This window comes from Cyprinus carpio, chromosome B7 (assembly GCF_018340385.1).
Source record: "Cyprinus carpio isolate SPL01 chromosome B7, ASM1834038v1, whole genome shotgun sequence".
Classification (NCBI taxonomy): domain Eukaryota; kingdom Metazoa; phylum Chordata; class Actinopteri; order Cypriniformes; family Cyprinidae; genus Cyprinus; species Cyprinus carpio.
This window is the reverse complement of record NC_056603.1, coordinates 6,057,352-6,085,308: the sequence shown is the minus strand read 5'-3', so window position 1 is coordinate 6,085,308 and position 27,957 is coordinate 6,057,352. Positions and strand designations below refer to the sequence as shown.

The following is a 27,957-nucleotide window of genomic DNA, read 5'->3' as shown; positions in this document are numbered from 1 at the left end:
GAACTATTACCAGACAAAAAGGTAAAGTAGAAAACCTGATGATTGGAATGAAGCACGTGAGACAGAAGGATGTTGTTTTTCCAGCTTTAATGGTCAATGTTTTCACATGTCTTATTACACAGCTTCAGAAGCCAACCTCTGATTGTCAGAAGCATCTTATTCAAAGCCCATAAAAGTCACTGAATATGTAGCAGTTAAATAAATAGAGTATGAAAGGATGAATTTAACGGGAAAACATCTATTGTCATCTAATCATTCAGCACAAAAAGCATGAAAATCTCTCTCTTCACAGTCTTCATGAAAAAGTTGTCCAGTTGAACAGCAGATTCTTTGTATACAGTAAATTGTGGCAAATCACTCCATGCTTTACTTCTCATTTCTCTTACAATACATCAGACAAAAAAAAAAAAAACCTTGAATTGTCAGGAGTGTTATCTATCGAGAGGTTTTCTAACCCAAACAAGAATGCAGAACGAGTCACGTGTTCAAACTTCATCTTTAAATTTTAACTCAAAATTGTGTTATGTTCAACATAAAGTACATTATATACAATCAAAGAGCACTTTCTACATGTCTAATGGCTTGACAGTCTTTAAGGACAGAGATGCTTCCACTAACAACAGTTTTAATTTATTATCCGAGGTTTTTCTAATTTTGAAACATGAGAAAATGAGAATGTTGTCTTTTGGGATTCGTAGATCCAGACTGTATGTTCACAACAAACACTAACAGTATTTATTTAAGTATCATCTAGCACTCCTAGAAAAAAGGAGTTGGTTTATGTGTGAATTGTTTCATGGCGCTCATGATGCTTTGATCTACATACCTTCATTTGACTAGTAATTCCATTATGATGTATACCATTGCTATATTGCTCCAGATACTATTCTCTACAATACAGTACATCTGAAGAAATACAATAACGAGATGTTACCAAATGAAGGATGACTTTTCATTTAGAAAAAAAGGAAGGGAATTCTTATTGCCAGAAAGTTTGGGAGAGAGTAGCAAATTTAGCATCCAAAAATATATTCCTCTACCGAACAAACCTTGTGGCTTTGAACAGCAAAGAAACGGATATTAGAAATGATGTTCTTTAAGAGGCTGTTCTTTCAGAGGTATTCAGTTTCTATTTGGTACCCTAAATCAGTGTTTCCCCACCCTTTTTTATGGAGGTACTTCAGCAGTACACATTTTGGATGCGTCTCTTATCTGACCCATCCATTTCATTTCAAGTCTCTACTGAAGAGTTGAGTCAGGTGTGTTTGATTAGGAAGCGTTGAAAAATGTGTAGTGTTGGGGTGCCTCCAGGAACAGAGTTGGGAAATACAGCACTAAACCAGTGGTTCTCAACTAGTTGGTTCCAGGTCTGATTTTCTGCGTCCAGTCATACTCTATGGTAATTTGGTATAAATTTATTTCAAAGTCAGTCCTGTGTTGCAAAAGCAAACCAGTTGATAAGCACTGGCTTAAAAGGTGGGAGTGTTGCGTTTTAAGTACAAAGACACAGTCAACAGACTATGCTTTTACATTCCACTGGCACGAGTCTTTGTGTGGGTGGCCACCATTAGCTCGGTCACCACCCAGTACCTCTACATCACAGTGCCTTTGTTAAGTGAAGCTCCAGTAAAGAGACGTTAGGCCAAAAGCACACTCTACACAAGTATGCAAACACGGGTGTTAAAATCAATCTCACACAGCTAGAAGTTTTTGCGTTTGCTTACTTGTGTGTAGAGTATGTCTTAAACGGACAATGTGGAGATGTATTTCCTACTATAATTTAATTACATAAGTTAAAATATTTGCAAGTGCACTGCAGTATAAGCATTATCCCCAAAAAACATAAAGATGAAACTAACACACTTCTTACTCCTGGTTTATAACGTATAGCGGTTCTTCATTACTGACCTCGTTTGGGTCCACGTAGACGAGTTGTCACTATTCCCAGCTTCTAGTTGAGGCTGAACTTCTCTGGCCTGGTACGTAGCAGCCTCATAAAAATGCAGGGCTGTGTAACCCTAGCGTCGCCCAAAGAGAGGCTAAAGAATAAATTATTAAATATTTAAATGTCCTTCGAGACGGATGCATTATCATCGACACATGATGCTGGGTTTTTGGACCACAACTGAAGAGTCAATTATGGTGATTTGTGGCTCAGGTGCAGCTGTCAGTATGTTGATAAGCATGTGTAAAAGATCACGCTCAAACAGAGCGCTGTTGGTAAAAAGGTAGCCTAACAATGGCCAGATGCAATTACCAGAAAAAGCCTTAACTAGAGGTCGATTGATTGTCCAATTTTTGGCATTTTTTTAATTAATCTGCATTGGTCGATTGTGCTGCAAATTAGGCCGATTTATAGGCAGGTGCACTGGCGGGCAGCTAAGCTTTGTTGTGGAACTCCCTCTGACGCTGAGTGAGAGACGGAGCAGCTCACACTCTGCAGCAGCGGCTTGTTTACACACAACTTCAGCTAATGGCAGGGCAAAATATCCCATTTCGGAATTACGTTTTACCCTACTTAAATTGATGCCGGAAAGTTATCATATTCATAAGTGCAACAAGTCATTTGCATGTGAAAGTAGAAACACGTTCAATTTATACGAAACCTTTGTGATGATTATAACGTGCAAGTTAACTTTCCTCATGAAATGTGTGTGTAGGTCCGACAATATCCTCCAAGATGTCATCGCTCGTGGCCAGCGCACTCTTAAGCAGTTAGGAGCAGAGCTGGCTGTGTAATATGTGTGAAATCTTTTATTTTTGTTATCACTATGGCCATTTGACTTTTTAGCAGTGACCAGTGTTTCCTATACATTTAATTATTTGTGACGGCTCATCACTATATCAAAACCGCCACAAATAGATTTTTCTTAAATCTTATACTTCGTTGAATAAAATGAGCGCTTCACGTTTCAGAATTAAAATGCAGCACAGGCGTTTTTATATGAATATAACTTTGAAAAGAACTGACTGTCCTCAGAAAAGCTTTGATGTCATTTTCATTTCGTCTTTCCTGTAATGCCTGATAAAGTAGCGTTTGTGAGCAGTGCTTATTTGATTACAGCCGTTACCGGAGAAACCGCTACATCTCCACTCCAACAGCGCATCCTGCTGGCAGAGAATTAATTTGCAGTCTGTGGGAAACACTGGTGTCTGTCAGTAAACATAAACAAAAAGTGTGCTTCAGAATGGTTTTGAGAAGGTGCTTAAGTTTTGAGCCATGTATTATTACTCTAAATTGGGCTACTTCTGCTATTACTATCTTGTACCCTGCAATAATAATTTGCTCAAACTCACTTTTATGAGATGAAAAAAAAAAAGAAAATCGGCCAAACATATCGGCCAGAAAAATCGGCCCTGATTTCTAAATATCGGCATCGGCCAGTGAAAAACCCAATTCGTTCGACCTCTAGTCTTAACTTCAAACACCAGCAAAGAGATATTCTAAGACCCTGCTGGAAAAACAAGATCACGCCAAGCTGGTTTGTAGCTTGTAGTCTAACCAAGCTTGACCAAGATGACCTGCCAGCTGGTAATACAGCTCATTTACCCTCTAGACAATCTTGGACCAGCAATGACCGTAAGGGATTAGCTTCAACTAGATAGAAACCATGTAAAACCAGGTATCAAATTAAAACTGATTTGGGATTTTCCAGCAGGGTAATAATGGCTTAAATGCAAACAGTAAGTGATGGTATATATGTGGAGAGAGAGTCCTTGGGATATTGAGAAACATTCCAGATGTCAGGCATTTAGACTTCAAAATATATTTTCCTTCACCCTTTTTACATTTTAATTTGAGAAACACACAAAGATTTTTTCTAACTTTTAGAACAAGAGTTGTGAGTGTACGTTTGGTTGTGCTCACATCCGATACAAATGAGGTATGACCTCAAGCTTTCAAGTAATTCCAACGTCTCATGGACATTTAGCTGCAAGGAACGGGGAATAAAAGAAAAGAAGTTTATTGGGAAAGCCGTAGCGCTCCTTTGGTGCTCCGAGCCATAGTCTCTGAGGGTCGCGGATTCAAACTCGGAGCTGGGGATTCTTTGTGTGCCCGTACTTGTCCCACGGTTCGTAAAGTCTGCTGGGAGCTCCGTAATGGAAACCGCTTTCGATAACGTAGGGACTCTGAGCGCAGCAACAGCCGTGTGTATTGCACTTCTGGCATTACCATCTTTAAACACTCGTCTCGTGGAGGAACATGGCCTTTTTGTGTCATGTTAACTGGTAAATCATACCCAACAATTTCCACTTTGGCACTGGGCTGCCAAGGCCGCAATTCCTTATTTGTGATCTGTGCAGCAGAGCGCAGCGGTGGCAAATTCCCTCCAAAGCAGCTGCGGACAAGTCGGTCACGAGACTGACGCAACAGCTGGACTTCCCGCTCAACGCACGCTAGTCCCATCGCTCTCAGCTGTCGCCACAATGAGGCATTGAAGTGATCATACAGTACCGAATCTATAGCATTCCAGGCTCTGATTTTGGCCGTATTTTCAGTGGAAAGGCTGCTCTTGGAGTCAGGTGTGCGCATGTTGAGACTGACATACAGAACATCGTCGAGATCCCAAGACAGTAAGCGGCGGAGCAGCACCAAGGATTCGTCAAAGTATTCTGAGATCATAACTAACGAGAAAACTCGCTCCATTTCTGCAGCGAATCGTTTGGCATATGCCGGAGCCTCCGAAGATGGCCGGTCTTTATCACCGCCTAGGTCAAAGGTCAGTGTATTTCTCGCATACATTGAATCCTTCTCTTCTGGATGATAGTAGCTCCAAGGGTGGTCCAGGAAAGTCTCTAAAGAGCCATTTGGGACACGTTTAAAGCTAAGACAGTACTGATTGAAGTAGGTAAACAGAGACTCAAACATCGCTCCCGGTTCCCGCAATATCGTGATGTAGATTGTGTTGTTGGGCATGAGGCGTTGTAGTTCAGCCCGGCTGAATCGTAAGTGATTGGTGATGATGTCAGGTGGTGTGGTGTGTGGGTGAATGAAGTGGGCACTGAACGGTCGAGGGTAGCAGAACTGGTGGTCACAGGTGGTAATAGGCAACGCCACAGTGAGGTTGTTGCGTTCAGCAAAGCGGAAAAGGATGTTCTGCACAGTGGAGCTGGCCGTTTTGTGCGTCTTAAGAAAGGCTACACTGGTGTGTTTAGCAGAAGGTCCACCGCTGCCCTGGGTTGAGGAGGACATGGAGGATGGACAGCCCAACCAGAATGCCTCCAGCGTCCTGCAAGGGGAGAATTTATGCAGAAAATGTTGAAAGATCAGAAAAATGGTAATGCAAAAACAAATATACCCTACTGATAAAACTATCAAGCCTTAAGGTCCTTGCACTCATCAAGGTCATTTTCGCACATTAAAAAATAAATATGTTGTGTCATGTTGTGTCAATCAAATTTACACACTGGCTCCGAAACTTTCATCCGTCATAAAAAAACTTGGATCAGATTTTCTGCATCCATAGAAAACATTTTGAGAGGCGTTTTGACAATTCAGAGTCACCGTACGGCAAAATCAAAAATGGCGCTTGACATATTGATCCACTTCGTCTTGTAGCACAAAGCACTGTATAGGTCCTTGCACACTGAGTTCACGGAAATTAGCGGTCTTCTTCTTAATATGTGGCTCCAGTATCGCTAGCAAAGCATTAAAATGAGCCAATGACATCCTGAAGTAAACTTTTAAAGGTGGAACTCTTCTTCCTCTCTACACAATCTCAGGTTTGGATTGACTCAATATTTCCTCTTTCTTTTTCTCTTTTAGGAGAAATGACAACAAAATCATTGTCACTGCTTTAAGACTCTATTTTGTATTGATTAATTAAAACGTAACGCACTCAGGGTGCAAGGTTTCTGTGTGTGATGAATACAAACATTTCGGACTCAGTGTGTAATAACCTTCAGCTGGCCACTTCTGGCCTGGTACGTTGGTTTAAGAGGCATTTTGGGGATTTGGTCAAGATGGGAGACCAGTTGGCCAAGCAACTAAACCAGCCATGACCAACAAATTACATTAGTCTGGTTAAAGGTCATCTTTTCGGCAAGGTAAGGCAAGAATCAAATGGAATAGACTAAAAACAAATGGTGGCAGAAAAGAGGAATAGTAGTGATGCTCTGAAATTTTGGCAACCACAAATATTTGGCCAATCTAGTTTTGGGGGTCCAAAAACATGACCAAAACAATGTGTTTAATTGACACTTTGACAATGTCAGTGTCTTCATGCACACAATATACAGTAGATAAGCTACATGAGCTACAGTTGCAATATGTAAAATTTGTTAGGCTGAAATATGTTTTGGTAAAAAAAAAAAGGTTTCGGTGCATCACTAGGAACAAGGTAGGGATAAATGATGGGATCATTCTTCAAAGGCTCTTACAAGTTCAAGTGACCCCCATGGTGCAGAAGCAAGCTGACCGTACTGATTGCAATCAATACTAGGAATATCTTCTTCTGAGACATCTCCAGGTTCTTTCACTGCAAAAGAGAAGAATGGGACTTTACAAAGGTGTACATTACTCATACATTTACCATGTATCCAGAACACCAAGTATAACCTCTGCAGCAACATAAACAAATTCATGAGCACAAAAATGCACTGATCATGCAAACCATTGGTTTGGTTGACAGTGTTTTCTTTCAAGCTGGATCTCAAACTGCAAAGTGCATTTTTAAAGTGTTGGGTAATTCAAACACATGTTCAGAGACAAAGACAACAAGCAAACCTAGAACAAGGATAGGACAGGTGTGACGTATTAGCATTCAGACAGTATTGCCTGTCTAATGCTAACAAAGTCTTGGATATCTTCCATACGAGTCAGGGCCACCTCTTCCCTCGGCTTCTAATTACAGTTATCTCATCTCGCTTTCCCTTTCTCTCTCACCGTATCGAATGCCACTTCTACACAACCTGCCTTTATTTCCCCTGATCAAGCCCTGATACTACTGTAGTTTAATTAGCATTAGCATTACAAAAAGGGTTAGCCATTTCGCTCCTGATGCCATTCAAAAAGAGCCACGACAATTAAATGACATGACTTCCATTTTAAGCAGAAGCGCAAGATTAGCAATACAAACCACTGACAAATATCATGGAAAAACAGCTTCTGGTTTTATTGTTTTATAGCAGTCTGGACTGTTTGCAGATTTTACAGCAGTGCAACTGACATTTAAATGGTTGCTACACAAAAATCATAGTTTGGATGGTAAAGCAGTGTACACTGAGCAAAAAAGAGAATGCATTACAGTAACTGTTTTCTATAACCAATATAAGGAAATTAGTTTTCCTGAAGGCAAATTCAAGTTTATAATGCAGATGCAAATGAATACTGCAGGTCAGAATTCAACACCGACTGACTGTCTGGGTTTCTTTTTCCAATTGTAATATAAACCATTACCTACAGCATGAGTGCATGGTCCCTTAAAGGTCTGGTACTGGACCAATCAGTGTCATGTATCAGCACATGAAAAAGCTCATAAGAAAAGGCTCTAAAGATACATCAAGTAATTAATAGTGAGGTTTAATGCATAATTAATATACCTCATACTTTAAATTAGGGATTTGTACCAATCCTTTAAACCTGTTTTGGTGCTAGGGGAACAAATGATACTTCAAGCCATGCAGCTTGAGAAGAGATGTGCTATTAAAGTGTCAAATTACTTGAGTGCTTTGAAAAAGCTCTTATTTTGGCTAGTGAGTCTCACAGTTACATTCAGCTCATTTCCCGCTCTTTAATTAAACTGTTAGTTTAATTAAATTAAATTATAAATATTTAATTAAATTAAATTCATTAATTTAGTTTCTAATGATCCAGAAACATCTGGTAGGTAGAGCTGGGCATCAAGTTCGATACTTTTTAGGCACCGACCGAATTGTCTTGATACCATCAAGTATCGAGAAACCTCTCGTCGTTTGGTAACAAATTTCGATACAGAAGGAGTTAATCTCATCAATGTCAGTGAGCCTATAAGCCTGCAGCACTAGGTGTGTTCGACTCGAAGCAGTGCAGATCAATAAGTGTTTGACATCCGCGAGAGCGATTCGAAGGCGTACAGAGCAGTCTGCCTTCTATAGCTCTCGTGGCACTGTAATACACCGATCAGTCTGCACAGTCAGTCCATGTCACCGGTTACACTCAGAGATGAAAATTATCCTTGTCACACTGGCATTTCCGCTGCGTTTCAAGCCAGCTTTCCACTATCTCTGACAAACAACAGACCGGAAGTCATTCAGAATCAGAATCAGAATCAGAAGGAGCTTTATTGCCAAGTATGCTTGCGCATACAAGGAATTTGTTTTAGTGACATAAGCTTCCAGTAAGAAACTGAAAGAAACTGTTCTTGTGCCTGACTGTCCTGGTATTTGCGGCCCTGAAACGCCGGCCAGATGGCAAAAGTTCAAAGATGGGGTAACTTGGATGTGAGGGATACAGAGTGATTTTCTGAGCCCTTTTCCTCACTCTGGGTGTATATAGTTCTTGAAGGGTGGGCAGGGGAGCACCAATAATCCTTTCGGCAATCCGAACCATTCTCTGTAGTGCAGGGGGGTTTCTCCTGAAGTCCACTATCATCTCCACTGTTTTAAGAGTGTACAGCTCCAGGTTGTTAAGACTGCACCTCAACCTCTTGTCTGTAAGCAGACTCGTCACCGTCCTGAATGAGGCCGATGACTGTAGTGTCGTCTGCAAACTTCAGAAGCTTGACAGAGAGGTCTTTAGAGGTCCAGTCATTGATGTACAGGGAGAAGAGCAGTGGGGAGAGAACACATCCCTGAGGGGCACCAGTGTTGGTGGAGCGGCTGTTTGACATGAATTTCCCCAGTCTCACTAGCTGTTGCCTATCTGTCAGAAAGTTGGTGATCCACTGACAGAAAGAGCTAGGAAGAGAGATGGGTCAGTTTGGTCTGGAGGGCTGTTGGGATGATGGTATTGAAAGCCGAACTAAAGTCCACAAACAGGATCCTTACATAAGTTCCTGTTTTGTCCAGATGTTGCAGGATGAAGTGCAAACCCATGTTTTTTTGCATCATCCATGGACCTGTTTGCTCATTAAGCAAACTGCAGGGGGTCCAGTAAGGGTCCAGTGATGTCCTTCAGATAAGCCAGAAACGGTTTTTCAAATGACTTCATTTCCAATGGAGAGTAGCGATGCATGGAGTTCCGATCACATGCAGATGTCCGTTCATACTACATGACCGAAAGCACGTGTTACGTGACCATTCATGCACACTGTAGCATAAGACAATAAATAAAATTTATATTCCGCTTTTACTCAAAACTCACTTTAAACCACCATCGAGTGTTTGTAATAACTTCCGATTGCCGTCTAATGTGTGTTCTGGCCAAGCAATGTTCTGAAATTAAATATGTTATTACCTCTGAGTCAGAGCAGTGATCATGGAAGAGAGAACACAAGCAAACAGCACTGGAAGCTGGTAATGCTCATCAATAAATCAGTGGGAAATGAATTCCAGAAACAGCTTTACCACCTTCACTCATTACTAACCAGTTTGACTTTATTTCTGTCATACAAAAGTTCTAATTGAGAATTAAGAGAGGTTTATTTTCATACTTTATTGAATTTAATTCAAAGGTTGCCATAATTGTGATCAGTGTTTGCTTTATTTGGGCTCTTCACCCTTGACTTTATACAGGGTATATACAGGAATCACAGAGTTAAATTTAATACCTTTTAAGACCTTTTTTAAGTCTTTTTCCATACATTTTAAGACCTCATTGCCACTCCATGTTTTAACCGGTTACATCGGCGACACTTTAACTTACATTTACTTTATATTGATTGTATGATAGCACAACTAAACAGACTTTGTGATAACTCCTTATCAATACAACATAATTCAGAAGAGGTGAACGAAGCACACGGGAATTGAGAGACTAACCAATGCAACCCAAGAAACAAGAATTAGACCAATAATCAAAACAACTGACAAAACTTATTAAGGATGTAAAATAATACTCTCTGAGCTAAAGGGATGAGTTCACACAGTATATTCTGAAGATGTATTTGTCTCTTCAACTCTTATAACTGTCTGCAGACCATAGCTTTTTTATGAAACACTTCAATGCCAGTAAAAAAAAAAAACAAACAAAAAAAAAACACCCAAAGTAGTGCAATTACCATGTCCCAAATATAAAAATGTAATTTCCATCCCTAAAATACATATTTTACAGTCACTGTTTTGCACATTTATCATAAACACAGCTCATACTACTAGTGTGGTCCAAAACATTTAGCACAGTTTTATTACAGTTAGAATTGACAAATATCTTTTATCGTAAGATGTGCTCCCTTCACACAGTGCGCGCCTGAACAAGAAACCCAAAGTGAACTGCGAGCGCTCATTCAAAAGGATTTAAATACCTCACATATTGATAGTAGCGCCCTAATGCGCGAAAATTCTATACAATATTAGAATGTTTGCGGGAGCGGACACAAAAATCGTGGGAGCGGATGGGGGCATGCAGTTATGGTCAGAAATTCAGCGAGAGCAGGATCAACAAGCCCCGCTTCTGTGCTTACAAAACACATTATTATAGAAAAGAAAAAAAAAAAAAGAGAGAGAGACCGTGATCAGGTGATGTTGGCTGCTTGATGCTGACAAATTCATGTAGTGGCTTGATTCACTGATTGTTACATTTTACACTGTTGACTACAGTAGCCCTTTGTTTCTACAGATCGTGTTTTTGACCATATGAACAATGTTATTAAGACTTTGTACACAAGAAGTAGTTTTTATTTAAGACACACATAGACGAAGTATCTGCACATGAATTTCAAGAACTGTGACAATCAACAAAATATTCAGATGAGCATTACAAGACACGCTACTAAATTGTCACAATAAAAAAAAAATTGCTAAATTTAAAGCAAATAGTAGGAATAAGAGAAAATACTAATACAATTCAGATGCATATTTTATTTGTGTTGCAATGCATTCTGGGAGCCATGGATGAGTTTTGATTGGTGCACCCAGAATGCACCGCAGCATGAAGCTTTTTGTTTATTGTCACCATTGTTGAGATCCATAGTCTGATTCTTGATGAATGTTTGCATTTTAGTTATAGAGATGTTCGAAATGTCTGGTGTGAAAAGTGTTTCTAAAATTCATCAAATTATCTGATTAAATCATTAAATTACTTCAACACCACTTCAGTGTTACTTTTAACACTCTGTAGTGTGGACATTAGGGCTGGGCGATCTGTATGTTTTGGCCGATTTGTGATATACGGTATGTATCTTGGTATTTTCGATACTACAGTAGTTTCAGATTTGATCATGAATTTTAAAAACATGTTATGTGCATTGACCCCAGACTAGGGTAGGAACAAAAGAGTGGAAGCTGTATTAGAAGCAAGGAAAAGACACTTATATCCATGAAATACATATTAAAATTGTCATCTTCCTTGGAAGTAACAGCTAATCTCTTTAGTGGTACATTAAGACCAGCAATACTGCAACAGATTCTCCATAATTCCCTGTCATTCAAGCCACACAAAGCCAGAGTCGAGGTGAAAGCAAGGAGATTAGAATCCGATCTGTGCTGTTTTTCTGGAATCAAAATGTGGCTTTTGGGGGAAAACACCGAGAGTCAAGCTGTGATCCTACGGTGCTGAGTGGTGCTATTGTGGAATTGTGGAAAGACGCTCTCAGGAGAAAGCGTTGAGTTACTGTAATATAGCCAAGCTTGTGTGACCAATCCAGCAGTGACGTGAGGAACGTCCAGCCAGGCAGGCAACGTTATAGATGTCTGGTACAGATGGTGGTCAAGAGGACACGGTGGGTCAGATATACACTCTAAAAACAAGTGTTTTGAAGTTATGATGACTTCTAAATGAAATCATGTTCAACCAACAAACTACACTGGTTTAGAGGAACTTAATTTGTAGCATAAAAAATTAGTTCATTACTCAAAAAAAAGTAACACATTTCAGTGTAATTGAGTGGTGGCTCTGGAACCAATTAATTTGAGCAATTCCATTTTAAATTAATAGCTACCGAACCACATACTAAATGCAACTTCACATGAATTTAATTAATGATGATATTACTTGTCACTAGCATTTGCGGTCATTGTTGGTTGGTTGGCTGGCCAATTTTCAGTTCAATTTCACTGTTTCAGACCGCCAGAGACAGTCAATACATGGTGGAAGAAGTCGCCTCTCGCTCATCACATCGAGATTCTTGTATCAGTTCAATTCAGTTCGAGTTTATTTGCATAGCGCTTTTCACAATACAAATCGTTTTTTATCGTTCTTTATCAGCTCCTGACTATGTCATGGTCGGTCTCTTTGTCATTCTCGTGGAGAGATCTCGTTGAGTGTGCACAGCTTTTGGGTTGTTGTTCACTCCCTGCTATAGCTATGTCTCAAGATAACCATTGGTTATCCAGGGTCTTTACAAGCAGTCTTCCAGTCGCTGTGGTAAGTACTGTTAGAACTTATTGCTTTACCAGGGTTCTGTGTTCACCGTGTGTGCATACCTGTGCATTGAGACTACTGTTGCACTCACTGGTAAACCAGGGAATCTTTTATTGCGTGCGGTTACTGTGGCAACCACGTAATGCGTTATTATTGCAGTACTGTTATTAACCCATTGGTTGACCAGAGTTATTTTTCCTAAAGGGATAGGCACTATGGCTGCCTCATGTTCTACATCACCACCCCCTACTAACCTTACAAATACAAACAACCACCTCACTGACTGTCTGGGCATCGACCATCTTAATGAGGTTATAACTGAACCTTGCCCAGAATGTAGTCTAATGCCTTTGGAAATTAGGCAACAGAGATTGGCAAAATTTGAACCGGGAAGTGAAGATTTCTTAACACCAGTCAAGATTAGGACTAAGACAGGTAGCAAGCGCTCAGCTAGCAAAACTGAGGGTCCTCCAAAAAAGAAACGGACTCTGACTGCAGCTCTTTCTCACCAGGTAGTTGAATTAGCTAATGCTGTGAAGGCTTTGTTGGCTAGATCATTTCTGTCTGCTTCTCAGAGCGCAAATGAGGATGTGAGAGCATCAGTATTTAACCCCATATTGCCCAAGGTTGTACCAATGGCCAAATGTCCTAGGGAGGACCTGGACACATTGTCTTTGGTGGCTTCAGATTTGCTAGTTACGGATGAACAGGACTGTTACATAGCCTTGGAGGAGACTTCTGCACACTCTCAAATTTGGTCAAATCTTCTGTCCAGCTGCTCAGGAGGCCCTTGAGTGCAGGGTAAGGGCAGCTGAGTCTCGTTCCCAGCCTATTGGGCATAACGTGAGCTACCCTGCACTAGCTGCACAACGGTTACCTGCTCGTCATTCAACTTTGCAACAGCATAGACAAGGGCAGTCTTACAGGCCGCCGCAGCAGGATTCTCGACTTGGATTATCTTTAAGACGAGAGGTGCCCCGTTCTTGGTTCAGGCCATCAACTCACCCTGAACCTCCTCACCGGCGCCCCTCCAAGGATAATGGAAATGTTCCCTGGCGTCGTTAGGGGTTCAGGGTCTGTGACGGGACAGTTTTCGACCTCTCAATTACATTCTTGGAGGGGCATTACAGACAACAAGTGGCTTCTCGATACTCTTGAGAAAGGATATTGCCTTCGGTTCTGTCACAGACATCTAGTAAGCACCCAGGTTGTGTGTATTGAGGACTGCCTCTTGGCGTGTCATGGACCAGCTTTTGGTCTGTTTTGGACCAGGCAAGTAAGGTGCACCTTTGTTGAAACAAAAGCTCGCTCACCTGGTGGTGGAGTCTATTGTTGAAGCATGTCATGCAACAGGCTGTGTATTGCCTGCAACTGTTAAATGTCATTCCACTCGGGCAGTGGCCACTTCTTATGCAGCATTACATGGTGTACCTCTTTCACGGGATATGTACGGCAGCTACATGGGCATCACCTTGCTCATTCATAAGGTTCTATCGACTCAACATGGCCCCTTCTCCCTTGATCAGTTCTGGAATACTTACAGAAGATGCTTCGGCTTATATCCTCGTGACTTGGCTGTATTCGTCTTCCACCATGTACTGACCATCTCTGGAGCTCTTCCACCATTCATAGAACAACAGTTACTCCAGTAACCAGCGTTATCAAAACAATTTCATTAAGTTCTGCAACTTTTTTTTTAATTTATGCAAGCATTTTTATTAAATTTACACACAATTCCAAGTAACATTATGCCAAAAGTTCTAAATAATGTTTACAGCTTAAAAGGTGCAATTAAATTAATATATTAGAAGTTTTAACTTGCACCCATGCAGTAATTTAAGCTATGGTAAAAGGTCCCCTGAATTTAGTTTTAGAGTGTAGGAATAGTGACATTTACGCATGTGGCTACTGAATTGACTTTTCTCTTTCTACTTGCTTTTCTTCATGTGATGATGTCTGTACGGCAGAAGGAACTCGAGGAATCACAGAATCTTTGCTGCTTAATCAGTTTTGCTCTTAGGGTTGACCACAAAAACAAAGTGGGCAGAAAAGACCTATAACCATACATCATTCTGACAGGAGCGAGGCTGTGAGGATAGAGGAGTACAGTGCGTTCAATGGATTGAGCATGTCAGTTGTTCAGCTGACAAAAAGCTTTTACAAAACGTTCAAGACTCCATAAACAGTTTTGAAAGTTGTGAGTTGTGAAACCTGTATACAATATATGTCTTTGTAAAGACTGTAAGTCTACTCTCACGGCCTCATTTTTGTCTGCGTAAAAGTCAATGCAACATCAATCCTGAAAAAGGTTTATTGTATTTAGCAGGTACAAAGGATATAAATAATAATTCCCTTACTCATTCAATGATTTTCATAGCATTTTCTCAACACATATTTTTCCAAAAGCAGCTTACAAAGAATAGCGAAGTTTTTTCAGTTTAAACGATATGAACATCTCTCCAGGTCATTATTCAGGTCAAAATTGTTTTCCAGGCCTTTTGTAAAGTGACTGCATGGACACTTTTCTAAGCATGGGTCAAGATGGACTCTTCTATAGAGGAGTCTTTCCTTTTATAGATATGAACATACAGAGCAACACAAAAAAAACCCTTGTAGCAAAAAAAAAACAATATTATGAATAAAACATCAAAAAAAAATAAAAAAAATATTTTTTTTTTAATTAAGCATAATGGACATCTGCAGGATGATTTCAAAATCTAGGCATTTTTTGAGACAGGCGAAGAGATAGTCTGATGATTACGGTGTACATGAATTTTCCAAACTCAACGGTACTTGTAGTTTTAATCCAACGTAACAATACCGATTTCACCACACTGTGTCAGTGCTCGTTTAAATAGTGACTGTGATGCTGCATTGTGTGCGAGACCTGATGAATAAGATCAGAATTAACATATTTATTCATTTAAATTTTAGTCATTATTCTGTCATTTTTCATTGACAGTCATTTCACTGTATGTAATTTACATATTTATGCCAAAATTCTTAATTAATTAAGTCTGTCAGCGTGTTATACTGTTTAGATTAATTAGCCAAAATGTTCAACATTGTTAAATTTGTTTAAGGCTAGGCCTGCACATTCATTCATATATATGTGTATATATATGTGTGTATATATATAAATATACACACACACTGTATAATATTTACATATTTATACTTTTTAAATCGAGCTTGTATTTAACACAGAATATTCCATTTTAAAAATCTGGGATTCTAGGACAATGGTTAAAAGTTCAATCCCAAATATAGGGTCAAGTCCTGAGAGACGCCCTACACAACATTCTCACAAGCTTACAGTAACAGGAATGTAGAGTTGAACAGAAAGCAAGTGTATTTCTCACTTTTTATTGCACCATGCTGAAAAGGTCTGGAAACAGCAAGAGCTGCTACTGTCACGAGTCTTTACACTTGCTTAAACAGTTTACATTCACCTGTCTCGGTGGGCCTACTGTTACTATCTGTTTGTTCTGACTGCAATTTGCAGCATGTGGAGAATGTAAATGTGATATTTTCTGCGGCATGTGATTAGCATGCAGTATTCTTTATGATGTTGATTTAACTGCTGGTATTTGGCAAATAAAACCTCTAATAGTAACAGTAGTGCCTGGACTTGGACATAGATAAGTTTAAATGCAAGCTATTAATGCCACTAACCAGGTGAGCCTTGCATGTTTGTTTAAATCTGCAAAACATAGAATGTTACTAACATATTTTAAGTTCTGCTGAACTATCTCTTTAACACACTCTAATTTGGCTGGTGTCATTGATTATTGAAATCATCTAAAGGTCCTGAAATGGAGTTTGAATGCCATTTGACCATTCAATTGATGCTCAACCTGGCGGTCGATAGAGCTTAAAGTTTATTAAACCCAAAACACTCTTTCAACATACACCCTCCTGTTGAGATGTATTCCACAAACACATTAATAAAGGCTTGGTTCGTTTACATTTAGGTTTATTTTTGTTTTTTAAAGGTGTGACCAAATCTGTTAAAGGACCATTAACAATACGTTAAACCTCTCCAAAAGTGTCCCTGGAAAAGAAAGCTGTTTTGAGTATTGAACAGAATTTAATAAATAACTGTGAAGAACATCTGTGAGAATAGAAACAGAAGCCACTAATTAAACTAACCATGCGGCTCTAAACTCAGATATTAGGTTTACATTTGAGTTTTTCTTCCTATATCACAGCACAAAGCACTTCTAGTGTACTTTATTGTAATCACAGTTCAGTAAACCATGAAACATCCCCTCTCTCTCCCTCTGCACATCTGATGCGGCATTATTGTCTAAATCCCATAAAAATCAATCTGGGAAATGAAGCTTGAAAATAAGCAACGGCACCCTCAAACTCATCCCATTCTCTCCTCTCCCTCTCCTCCCTCTCACGCTCTCACTCTTCGCCGCGTCTCTACTCCTCTCTCTCTCTCTCTCTCATTCACTCTCTCTCTCTCTCTCTCTCTCTCTCTCTCTCACTATCTCCCCTCCCCTCGTCTCTCTCTCTTCTCTCTCTCTCTCTCTCTCTCTCTCTCTCTCTCTCTCTCTCTCTCTCTCTCTCTCTCTCTCTCTCTCTCTCTCTCTCTCTCTCTCTCTCTCTCTCTCTCTCTCTCTCTCTCACACAAACTAAAAGTTATAGAATTTCTCTCTTTTTTTGAAAGTAGAGCCACCCTCAAAGAATTAATAATATTATAAAACAGCTCCCACTCTGAATGTATGAGCCACAGTTGAAGCAGATATGATCAATATTTGCAATAATGCTTGGCCATTATAAACCACAACAGCCCACATCACTCCATATCCCTCCATCATGTGGAAATATTATCATTTTTGCTTAGATGCTTGGCTTGCTTTTGGTCATTTATCCTACGCACCTATCGATCACCTACAGGGTGAGGGTAATTGTTGACTGATGTGTAAATAATACAAAAGAACTGCTGCCAATTGATCAAGTCACAGTAAAGACATTTATAATGTTCCCATTCCATTTCAAATACATGCAGTTGTTTTGAACTTTCAAAGAATTAATTTTCACAAAAAAATAAAATAAAAATCACAACAGCAGCTTTTAACATTGATAAGAATTTTTTTGAGCAGCAAATCAGCATATAAGAGTGATTTCTGAAGGACATTATATAAACACATAACAACAACAACAACAATAATAAACAATTAAAACACATAGAAACTCTAAGTTCTTCGATGCAACCGCCAAAATAAAAGTTCACTACAGCACAATACTTAAAGTATTATTATTATTAATTAAATAATTTATTAATCAATAATTAAAATACATTTCTTAAAACACTAATTTGAAGGTACAGTATACTACATTTTTTTTTCCATGTTCCATATTCATGTTTTACCTTGCCAAAAAATAAATGAAATTAGTAAACTTCCATTTGATTAGATTTTGAAAGATTAAAATGTTTAGATTCTACACTGAAAAAAAAATAAGTTGTAGGATTTACTTAAAGAAAAAAAAACCTTTATAACTATTTGCACTAACACATTTTAAGTACACTTTACTGCTACTTATCTGTACAGTCTACTTACTATTGAACTTAACTTTCATAAAGAAATTAAGTAAATATTGTATTATTACATATAACTTCACATATAAAATAAAATCTACTTACCAAAGTTAAGTACATTTAACAAAGAAAATAAGGAGCTTTAGCTTGGCCAGTAAGTTTGAGTAATTTTTACTTAGTCAAAGCTTACTTTGCAATATTTTGACTTTTGGCTTGGTATGTTACTTAGAAACATCAAAGTAAATAATACAATAGATATCATGTAGGCATCTACATAATTAGTAATGCGGCATGCATTCAAACACAGAGAATGCAATACTTGGTACACAATACACAATGAAGGTAACATTCTGAGTCATTTCTGAGTATGAATGTGTCATTTTGAGTAGAAAAATTGTATCAACCTTATTAATTATTTATGCCCAAGTGCATGTCACCAGCATCAGAAAAGTTGAGTAGGTTTTACTTACTTTTATAATGTTTATATTTATGCTATAACTTCCACAAACTTGAGTACGAATATAGAATTTGCTGTTTTTTTATTGTCTGAAATAACATTTTTGTTTACTACACCACAGAATTATTTTTATCAGTGTTTGGACTCCTGATAGTATTATGCAAATATATATATACAGTATATATACACATATACATATACATACATATATATATATATATATATATATATATATATATATATATATATATATATATATATATATATCTATATATATATATATTATATATATAGGCGTGTCATCTGAGATGGAGACTATTGTTACACTCACAACTGGCTGCTTAAACCCATCTTTAAAGGTTACCTGAAGCACAGACCTTAAGAACACAACTCCTTACTTGTTTAAGGAGCATCTACAGCAGCTCTGTCCATGTCCTCTTCACATCGCGTGTTTGTGGTTCTATACTATATTTTATAGCATAAACCTAATTTATGCAGCAAATATACAGTTAGACAACGCAGCAAACTCCATCTCTGCAGATTAAACACGGATTTGTGAATGCAAAATTCACTGTGTTCACTTTATTTACACATTAACATAATTTCCAACCTTTTGTGGACAGGAGTTTACAGCACTTCACCAGTATTCCACCAAAATAAACGTTTGAAGATTTTAAATAGTAAACACTCAAGGGTTTGAAAGTTTGAATGTGAAGAAATTAAAAATAAATATTAGTACTGTAACTTGTGCCGCAAAACAAAATGTTTACAATAATAATTCATTCATTTTAGATCATAAAATGTTTACATAACATTGTTTATTATTTATTATTGTAATTTTCAACAGTAATGTATTTGTCTACATTTTTTAGTTAAAACATAATACCTATTAGTTGCAATTTATTATGAATTCATTTTATTATATTTTATTTTTCCTATTTTATTAATTATTAATTAATTTTATGGTTATTATAAAATTTTCAAAGGTAATATATATTCTGTCTTCATTTTAACAATGATTTAAAACAATAATACAATCACACAATAAAACAATAAATATAATTTATTATGCGTTCATGAGGATTTACATTTTTCAAAACAAATTAGTATTGTAACTTGTAGCTAATAATAATCATGATTTGTTATTTCAAAATACAACTGTAATTAAAAACAGTAATATATTTGTCTTCATTTTTTCTAATTGGATTAATATAATTAGATTACGATTAAAACATTATTAATACATTTACACTGATGTTTTAAGAACCCAATCAAAGTGTAAAATAATAAAAAAAATAGTCTACTTTAAAGTCCAGCTACAAAGTCCAAATAAAACTCTTAACATTATGCAAGATTATATAAAAAAGATTAAATATTCTATCTATTTACTTCATGTCATGCAACCACTACCTGACATTAGAGAACTGCAAACATGAGAATGTGTCTTTGTAACTGTACATATATATATATATATATATATATATATATATATATATATATATATATATATATAGTATATATATATATATTATATATATATATATATATATGAAAATCAGAAATCACCTCATTCTGACCTACTTCATGTTTAGGTGCATCTCTGAAACTGAATATAATTATGAAAACAGCAGATTTTAATTGTTTGCACAAAGACATTTCATTGACTTGCTACTAAATATCTCGGGTCGCTTCTAATTATGCAGCACAAAACAGTGAAAAATGTTCCTCTGGTTAATAAGGGAACAGTCTGTTGTCTTGCATCAGTGACAATGAATAGAGAACGAGGATAATTATTCATGAAGTGCGTGATTAAGTACTCCTTCAGATTGCACGCTTGAACTTTAGAAAGATTTCAGAGAGGTGCGCCTTTCCAAATTAATTTCCAGCGTCCGCTACAGGATTTGATGCATCCTGCGCAGAGCGACCGAGGCGGCAAGAGCATCCCGACGGGTCACGGGTTCAAATCCCCTGGCTCTCGTCTAACTAAATCCCCGCAGACCAAAACATCCCGAGAGGCAGACAGATCCGCTCCTCCAGCTCCAGACGAGCCAAGCGCGAGATTGAATTATTGTGCGAGATGTAACAATCAGTGCAGATCTGTTCGGCCCTCGTTAGCGCCGGTCGTGTTTATGGACACGAGCAGATGGCACAACCTCTGGTGTAATGCTGAGGGGAGATAAATGAAAGCGATCAGGAGGTGTGTGTGTGTGTGTGTGTGTGTGTGTGTGAGGAACAATGAGTGAAAGATGGGAACATTACGTCCAGAAACATGCACATGAGTGCAGACGGTGCTGCTTGACAACGCATTATAAGCTCACGGTCATGCATTATTTCAGAAAAGTTGAGGGCTTGAGAGGGAGACAGAGCTTCCTTCAAATGTCACATGTGCAGTAAGTGTTTGCCTTCACAAACATGCCTTGTTTAGGTTAAAAGAAACTAAATAGAAAGTAGTACTGTTCTGCTCAAGTGCACTTCAAGGGTTTCATAAACAGAGGTTTGTAAGCTGATGAAGAGCTATTTGTGATAAAGCTTGTTGTCGTTTCAGAGTGAAGCGCAGCATTGTGTTCATTTACATGTGATCAAGCAGCTCACGATCCGTCTTTCACTGAACACAACGTCATTTTTATTACATCTTTGCATAATCTACAACATTTCTGTTCCAGACATTTTCAGCATTTCACCAGTAGCTCACCAAAATAAAAGCATGAGGTTTGAAATGCTAAAAGCTCAAGGGTTAGAACATTTAAAAGTAAAGAATTTAAAACATAAATATTAGTATTATATATTTTAACATAAAATGATTATAAATTTTTTTGTTTTTTATTTTATAGTACAATTGTAACTTAAACAGTAATGCATTTCTGTCTTCATTTTTTATAATTAGAGTTAAAATTACTATTATTATTATTAATCATCATGATTACTATTATTATTACATTTGATTTATTAAATTTGGGTTCCCAAAACATAATAATAATAATAATAATAATAATAAATGTATTGTGTTTATTTATTTATTGTGTTTTTATTATTGTTAACACTTGTGTTTTAGGAACCCAACCAAATTAAATAATAGTAGTCCTAGTAGTAATAAATAATAATTATAATAATAATAATAATAATAATAATAATAATAATATTCAACTTGATTGGGTTCCTAAAACACCAGAACCTATCACAACTGAAAAGAGGATAGAGTCGACTTTAAAATCCAGCTACTAAGTCAAAATAAAAGCACTTACCAAAAAATTATTGACATATTAACATAAAATATTAAGAGGATTGCATGTAAATATTTTATGTCTAAGGGGTTCGGCTGACAAAATAGTTTGGGAACCCCTAGTTTACACTAATACTAACATTAAAGTCAGTTCAAATTTCTGTATACAGCATACAGAAGACAAAAAGAGGAAAAAGCAGCACTGGTGGCAGCATCAGTGATGAAAGAGCGTCTGCGGGGTTTAACGCGAGCTGTCGCTGCGCCGTCACTGATATCCACTTACACTCCTGCTGTCTGAGCAGCGAGAGACCCGCGGGGGTTCAGCGCACCGCTTTGTGTCTGCACCCGTGCGGTTATGGAGCATCTGTAACAGACCGATAGTCAAGACCCTTCCTAAAGAGCATTTCATTAATCCTTCAGTGGCCCCTGAGCAACCAGCCATCCGCCGCAAAATCTGAGGATAAAATTCAACAATACAATAGTGTTTATGCAATGATGTACTACACACTAGTTCTGCACAGCATTCAACTGTTTTATATGCAAAAAAAATCTGCAGTATACAAATGAACATCCCACAATGCAAAGTGCTCAACCTTTTAACCTTTCAGTGTTACAAATGACTTTAAAACCAGATTTGAAAATTTTATCTGACTCCTTATGTACTCAGACCACCAATAATAAGGCCTTTTTTTACACAATTTATTTTTTATATAACAATAATAAATATAATATAATCAAATATATTTAATTAAATATTATATATTTTAGAATTTATAAATAAAAATAAAAAAAATAATCAAGAAAATTCTAATTTCTGGTATAATAATTCTGACTCACTATAAACATCAAACATAGTAAAGTCATCCAATCCAGTGCATGACCGAAAAAGCCCTGGCTGAAGTCCTGAAGTATAATACTACTACTACTACTACTAATAATAATAATAATAACAATAATTACTTAAATATTTAAAAATATAATTAAAGATTTGAAAAAATAAAATAATAATAAAATAAAATTAGTAAAATTCTCATTTCTGAGATCAGTCTGACTAACTTAACTCTAACATCAAACATAGTAAGTCATGTAAGAAATCCAATGTATGACCGAAATTTTTTTTTTTTTACACATAATTGGATTTAATAATAATAATAATAATAATAATAATAATAATGATGATGGTAAAAACAATAATAGTGGTAAAAACAATAACAATTTAAATAAATATTAAAAATCATATATTGATATTTTAAAAATAAAACAATATAAATAAATAATAAATAATTATTATTATTTTTTTAAGATAAATCCGACTCCCAATAAATTAAACGTCAAACATAGTAAGTCATGTAAGAAATCCTATGAATGACCGAAAAAAAGCCCTGACTGGAAACATAATTGGATTTAATAATAATAATAAAATAATTATAATAATAATAAAAACAATAATGTTTTCTGATTTTAGGAATTTAAATAAATATAATAAAAATCAATATTTTGATATTTTTATATATATATATATATATATATATATATATATATATATATTATATATATATATATATATATATATATATATATATATATATCAAAATATGATTTTTTTTTTTTTTTAGTAAGTCATGTAAGAAATCCTATGCATGAAAGCCGGAAAAAGCCCTGGCTGAAATTTTCCTGTCAAACCAACAGCTCAGCCTCCGATGTTTTCATACGAGCACATATGAAGTTTCTGAGAAAACAAGGAGTGACTGTACAGATTCCCTTCTCCATTCACAGAGATGACAGGATGAAAAACGCTGCTTTGAAACGCAATATCTCCGAGACCACAACAGCGGCTAATTTCGGTCCGCTGTAACACTGAGGTCAAAGTGGAGCCGTCTGATACAACAGCTGAAGTTTGCCGATGGCAGAAAGAGGGAAAATATTAAACCTTCTAAAGACTGACGGCCATTTTTTCTTTAATCGGTCTATCCAAAACAAGTTTGTCTGCCCTTCACCAAAGAACCAGAAAGTGTTGAAAAGGTTCATGGGAAAGCTATTGACTCTCCGTAATTAACTCATTAATGGTGTTTACTAAATCATGTGTATCAGGGTGATCATTAGCTAAATGTCAAGCTGTGCTGGAATCAATTGTGAGTTTCTGCTAATGTGAGGTGTTTTAAATCAATCACTTATTACCGACTGACTGACAGTGTATTTACTCTGCATGTTGACAGTGACTAACAAACAATAAGAATTAGACACACTGACATGCATGTTCCAGAGTAATGTATTTAGTAGTGGACAAACTGATAAATATACTACACTACTGTTCAAAACATGTTTTTGAAAGAAGTCTTGTGCTGATAAAGGCTGCATTTATTTGATCAAGAATACAGTACAAATATGATATATTACTACAATTTTAAATAACTTTTTTCTATGTGAAAATATAGTAAAATGTAATTTATTTCTGTGATGCAAAACTGAATTCCCATCAGCCATTCCAGTCTTGTGTCACATGATCCTTTAGAAATCATTCTGATCTGCTGCTCAGGAAACATTTCTGTTTATTATCAGTGTTCAAAACAGTTGTGCTGCTTCATATTTTTGTGGCAAACCCGTAGTTCATTTATTCAGGATTCTATGAATAGAAAGTTCAGAAATCATTTGGAACATTTTAAAATGTCTTTACTATTACTTTTAATCAATGTAATGGGGTCTTTGCTGAATAAAAGTTTTATAAAAGTACGAAATCTCAGAATTCTTAGAAATCAGAATAATAGATTTTTTTTTTATTTTGTATTCAGTCCATCTATACAATAGTGAATTATATAGTAAAGCCACATAAGTCTTAAGTCTTTTCTTTCCCGTACTGTGGCTTGGAAAAAAACAGCACATTTATTGTCCGGTTTATAATTCATATCTTTTCCCCTTCATTTTGAACAACATGCACATGATTGATTTGCACTGAGAATACAAGTTACGCTCCAGGGGACAATGATTCATAATAATATACATGCAGCTCCCTGATAAAGCAAAACGGACATTTAAAGTCAAGAGGACAAGAGCGCGAGGCACAGATGAAAAGACACACAAGAAAAGCAGCGAGCATCCTCAGAGGAAAATTAACGCAAGGGTCACAGAAAAGGTTGCGACCAGGGAAACCAGAGGGGATGCAGAGAAAACATGCCGAGTTTAATGAGTGCAGTAAATTAATCCCACAAACACACACACAAGCAGGCAGACAGATGCATGCAAGCAAATAACACACTTTCCTGCTTTCACTTTTCTGTGAAGCAACGGAGAAAGCCACCGTAAATATTTAATCACAGGCGATCTAATCAGATTCCCACTTTAAAAGCCAACACATTCCAGCACAGTAGAAGAACGAGAGCAGACGAGCAACCAGACGCACCGTAGAACGTCTAGCATCACACCTCACCTTCTCAAGTGCCCAGAATACATGCATGAATAATCAGAAGCAACACATCCTTGATATTACATTGATTGGCATCATTGCAATTGATAATTATTATTGGCCTAATGTTTAACAACTGATAAAGATCTATCCTGTAAATGTCATTTTAGAGTTGCCTCGTCAGACTAGATTAGCCTAAATTGAAGGGTCTATTAATAAGTGTATGAGAATCATGTAATTGATCCCGGCTGAACACACATTCTCCTATTGACTTTCAGGGAGAGTGGCAGATCAGACTCTCACAAAACAAAGCTGCTTCAAGATATATTACTGTAGTAAATGCGATATTAAAGCACCAAAGATTGTAATTATGTTTGGTTCTAATCAAGTCAAGCAGCAACAAACAATTTGGTAAATTAAAATGTTCATAAACCAATGCATTGAAAAAAAAAAAAAAACCTGGTGTAAAAACAATTTTCACTTAGAAGTTGCTGGTGAAATTCACAATTACAAAGGAATGGCAAGTAACACGTTGCCGTTGTTCAATCTACTTGGGAAGAGTTGTTTATAAAGTGGCTCCAACTGGTCAAAACAAACTGAAAGCTGCACAATTTCATTCACCAACCAAAACGAAGAGTGTTTATTAACCAGAGTTTTGTCCATCCAAGACATAGATGAATTTTATTCATGGGAATTATTTCGAGAAATGTATCATTGCATCACTTGCTCACCAATGGATCCTCTGCAGTGAATGGGTGCCGTCAGAATGAGAGCTGATAAAAACATCACAATAATCCAGTCCATCAATTAATGTCTTGTGAAGTGAAAAGCTGTATGTTTCTAAGAAACAAATCCATCATTAAGGTGTTTTAACTTTAAACAGTTGCATCTGGCTAAAATATGAGTCCATAATTGATTTTCCTTTAAATCCATCCCCATTGTCCTCTTACAATTTTATGGATTACAGACTTGTATTTTGTCCAGAAGCAATGGTTTTAGGTTAAAAACCTCTTAATTACACATTTGTTTCTTTAAAAACACGCAGCTTCTAGATTCACAAGACATTAACTGATGGACTGGAGTGGTGTGGATTACTTGTGGATTATGGTGATGTTTTTATCTGCTGTTTGGACTCTCATTCTGACGGCACCCATTCACTGCGGAGCATCCACTGGTGAGCAAGTGATGCAATGCTACATTTCTCCAAATCAGATCTACATCTTGGATGGCCTGAGGGCGAGTACATTTTCAGCAAATTTTCATTTTTGGGTGAACTGTTTCTTTAATAATCAGAAACTCTCTGCTGCTGAAAACAAACTGGTGTTCATCTAACATGCTGGTAAACTAAGTCTGCTGAAAGACACTTGGATTATGATCCAGCTTAAGCAAGACCTCTGGAGAGCAGGTTAGTCTACTGCCGTCTCACTGTCCGCTGTGTATTGATTACCAGATTCAAATCATAAGTTAAATATAAACTCTTTCTTCACTGGTTAGATAAGATTCTTTCAAACTCTTTTTATAAACTCTTAAAAAGCCTTGTTGTTTCATCAATATCGTATCCACAATTAAGATTCAAATTCCAGTTCCTCTCAGTTCAGATTTTATAACTATTACCTCTCTGTATTTCTTGCATTTGTTCCACCAGACGATGTTGAGCCTCTAAATCAAGCGATTATCCGCTGTGCTAAAACTGATTCATAATTTTCTGAAGGGGGAAATAAGCAACAGCAGGACAAACAGAAAAAGATAAACAACAGAAAGCAGATCAGATCAGCTCATGCCACGCAAGCCTGATGTGCTAAAGACTGGCGTGACTATTCAAAGCCATTTGAAATGGCAAATCACAAAGTGACAACTCTGTTTCACACTTAAGAGATTTGTGCTAATGTTAAACTGATAAAAAGCATTCGAGGATGGAACAGCTTTCCATTTTTCATTTTCAGCACAACTGAACTCTTGTAAACCATTATACCAAATAAGCTTTAGAAATATATTTCAATGCTAAACTAACATTTTAAATGAATAAACATCATTATATTCATTCAAATCAACTAGCTGATGTCAGATGTAGATCCTGAATGAAACCAACACGTCCTCACAGGTAAATATGTCACTTAAAACCTTATTTATAGCATGCATATCAATGAAATCAATATCTATAAATCAGCTGGTCATCATGCTTTCTGCTGCAAAACGCACCAGAGAACCGAACAATGTAAATACATCTTAAACAGCCTGCGTATTAACATTAGGATGTGTTAGGAGACAGGTGTGCTGTCAATCCAGGCCAGTGACGGTGATGAAGCAATACGGTAGCCGGTTGTGTGCTCACCCACCTTTGTCATCTCACGCTCCGCGGGCTGATGGATGGATGTAGTTTTCGACCCGCGCAGTGAAACAAAGATCCGAGCCGCTTTGGATTCGCTCCTCCGCGGTTATTTGCGCTCAGAAACCGCGGACGCGAGACGCTTCGGTGCTCGGTAGGTCATCTCAGCATTGATAAATACCGGCGCGTCGGTTGCCGCTGTCTGTCATCGGCGTTTTCACGCGACTGGCTGGCTGCACCCGCGCGCCGCCTCTCTCGCGCGCCCGTGTATTCACTACGCACGCGCACGAATAAAAAAGAGGAGAGCAGACCGGGGTCTGCAGTTAACTTTTGGCTGGTGAACTGAGAAAATAAATCCGATTTTACCAGTCACGAAGATGGATATATCTCGCAATTTATTTCAGTGACAAAATATTTAGCCTATTTAGACGTTTTCCCTTGCGTATTTCTGGATATTTTTGACCCTGAACCACAAACCAGTCATAAGGGTCCATTTTCATTTTGAATCTTTTGAAAGCTGAATATATAAGTTTTCCATTGATGTATGGTTTGTTAGGATAGCAC

The 27,957-nt window shown here is 37.2% G+C and overlaps 1 protein-coding gene across 2 annotated transcripts; it reads right to left on the bottom strand.

Moving 5' to 3' along the window:
• Positions 1–52: 52 nt before the first annotated feature.
• On the bottom strand, positions 53–27,633 carry LOC122137798 (galactose-3-O-sulfotransferase 3-like). 2 transcript variants are annotated; one of them, XM_042726770.1, is made up of 3 exons: positions 27,404–27,633; positions 6,382–6,479; positions 53–5,231 (listed from the first exon to the last, which is right to left on the bottom strand). In XM_042726770.1, the coding sequence occupies exons 2-3, from the start codon at positions 6,462–6,464 to the stop codon at positions 3,965–3,967; spliced, it is 1,350 nt and encodes a 449-aa protein (XP_042582704.1). In that variant the 5' UTR covers positions 6,465–6,479; positions 27,404–27,633; the 3' UTR covers positions 53–3,964. The 2 variants fall into 2 exon arrangements, with proteins under 2 accessions (XP_042582704.1, XP_042582707.1); XM_042726773.1 differs by lacking the exon at positions 27,404–27,633 and adding an exon at positions 26,682–26,988.
• Between the last annotated feature and the right edge of the window lie 324 nt (positions 27,634–27,957).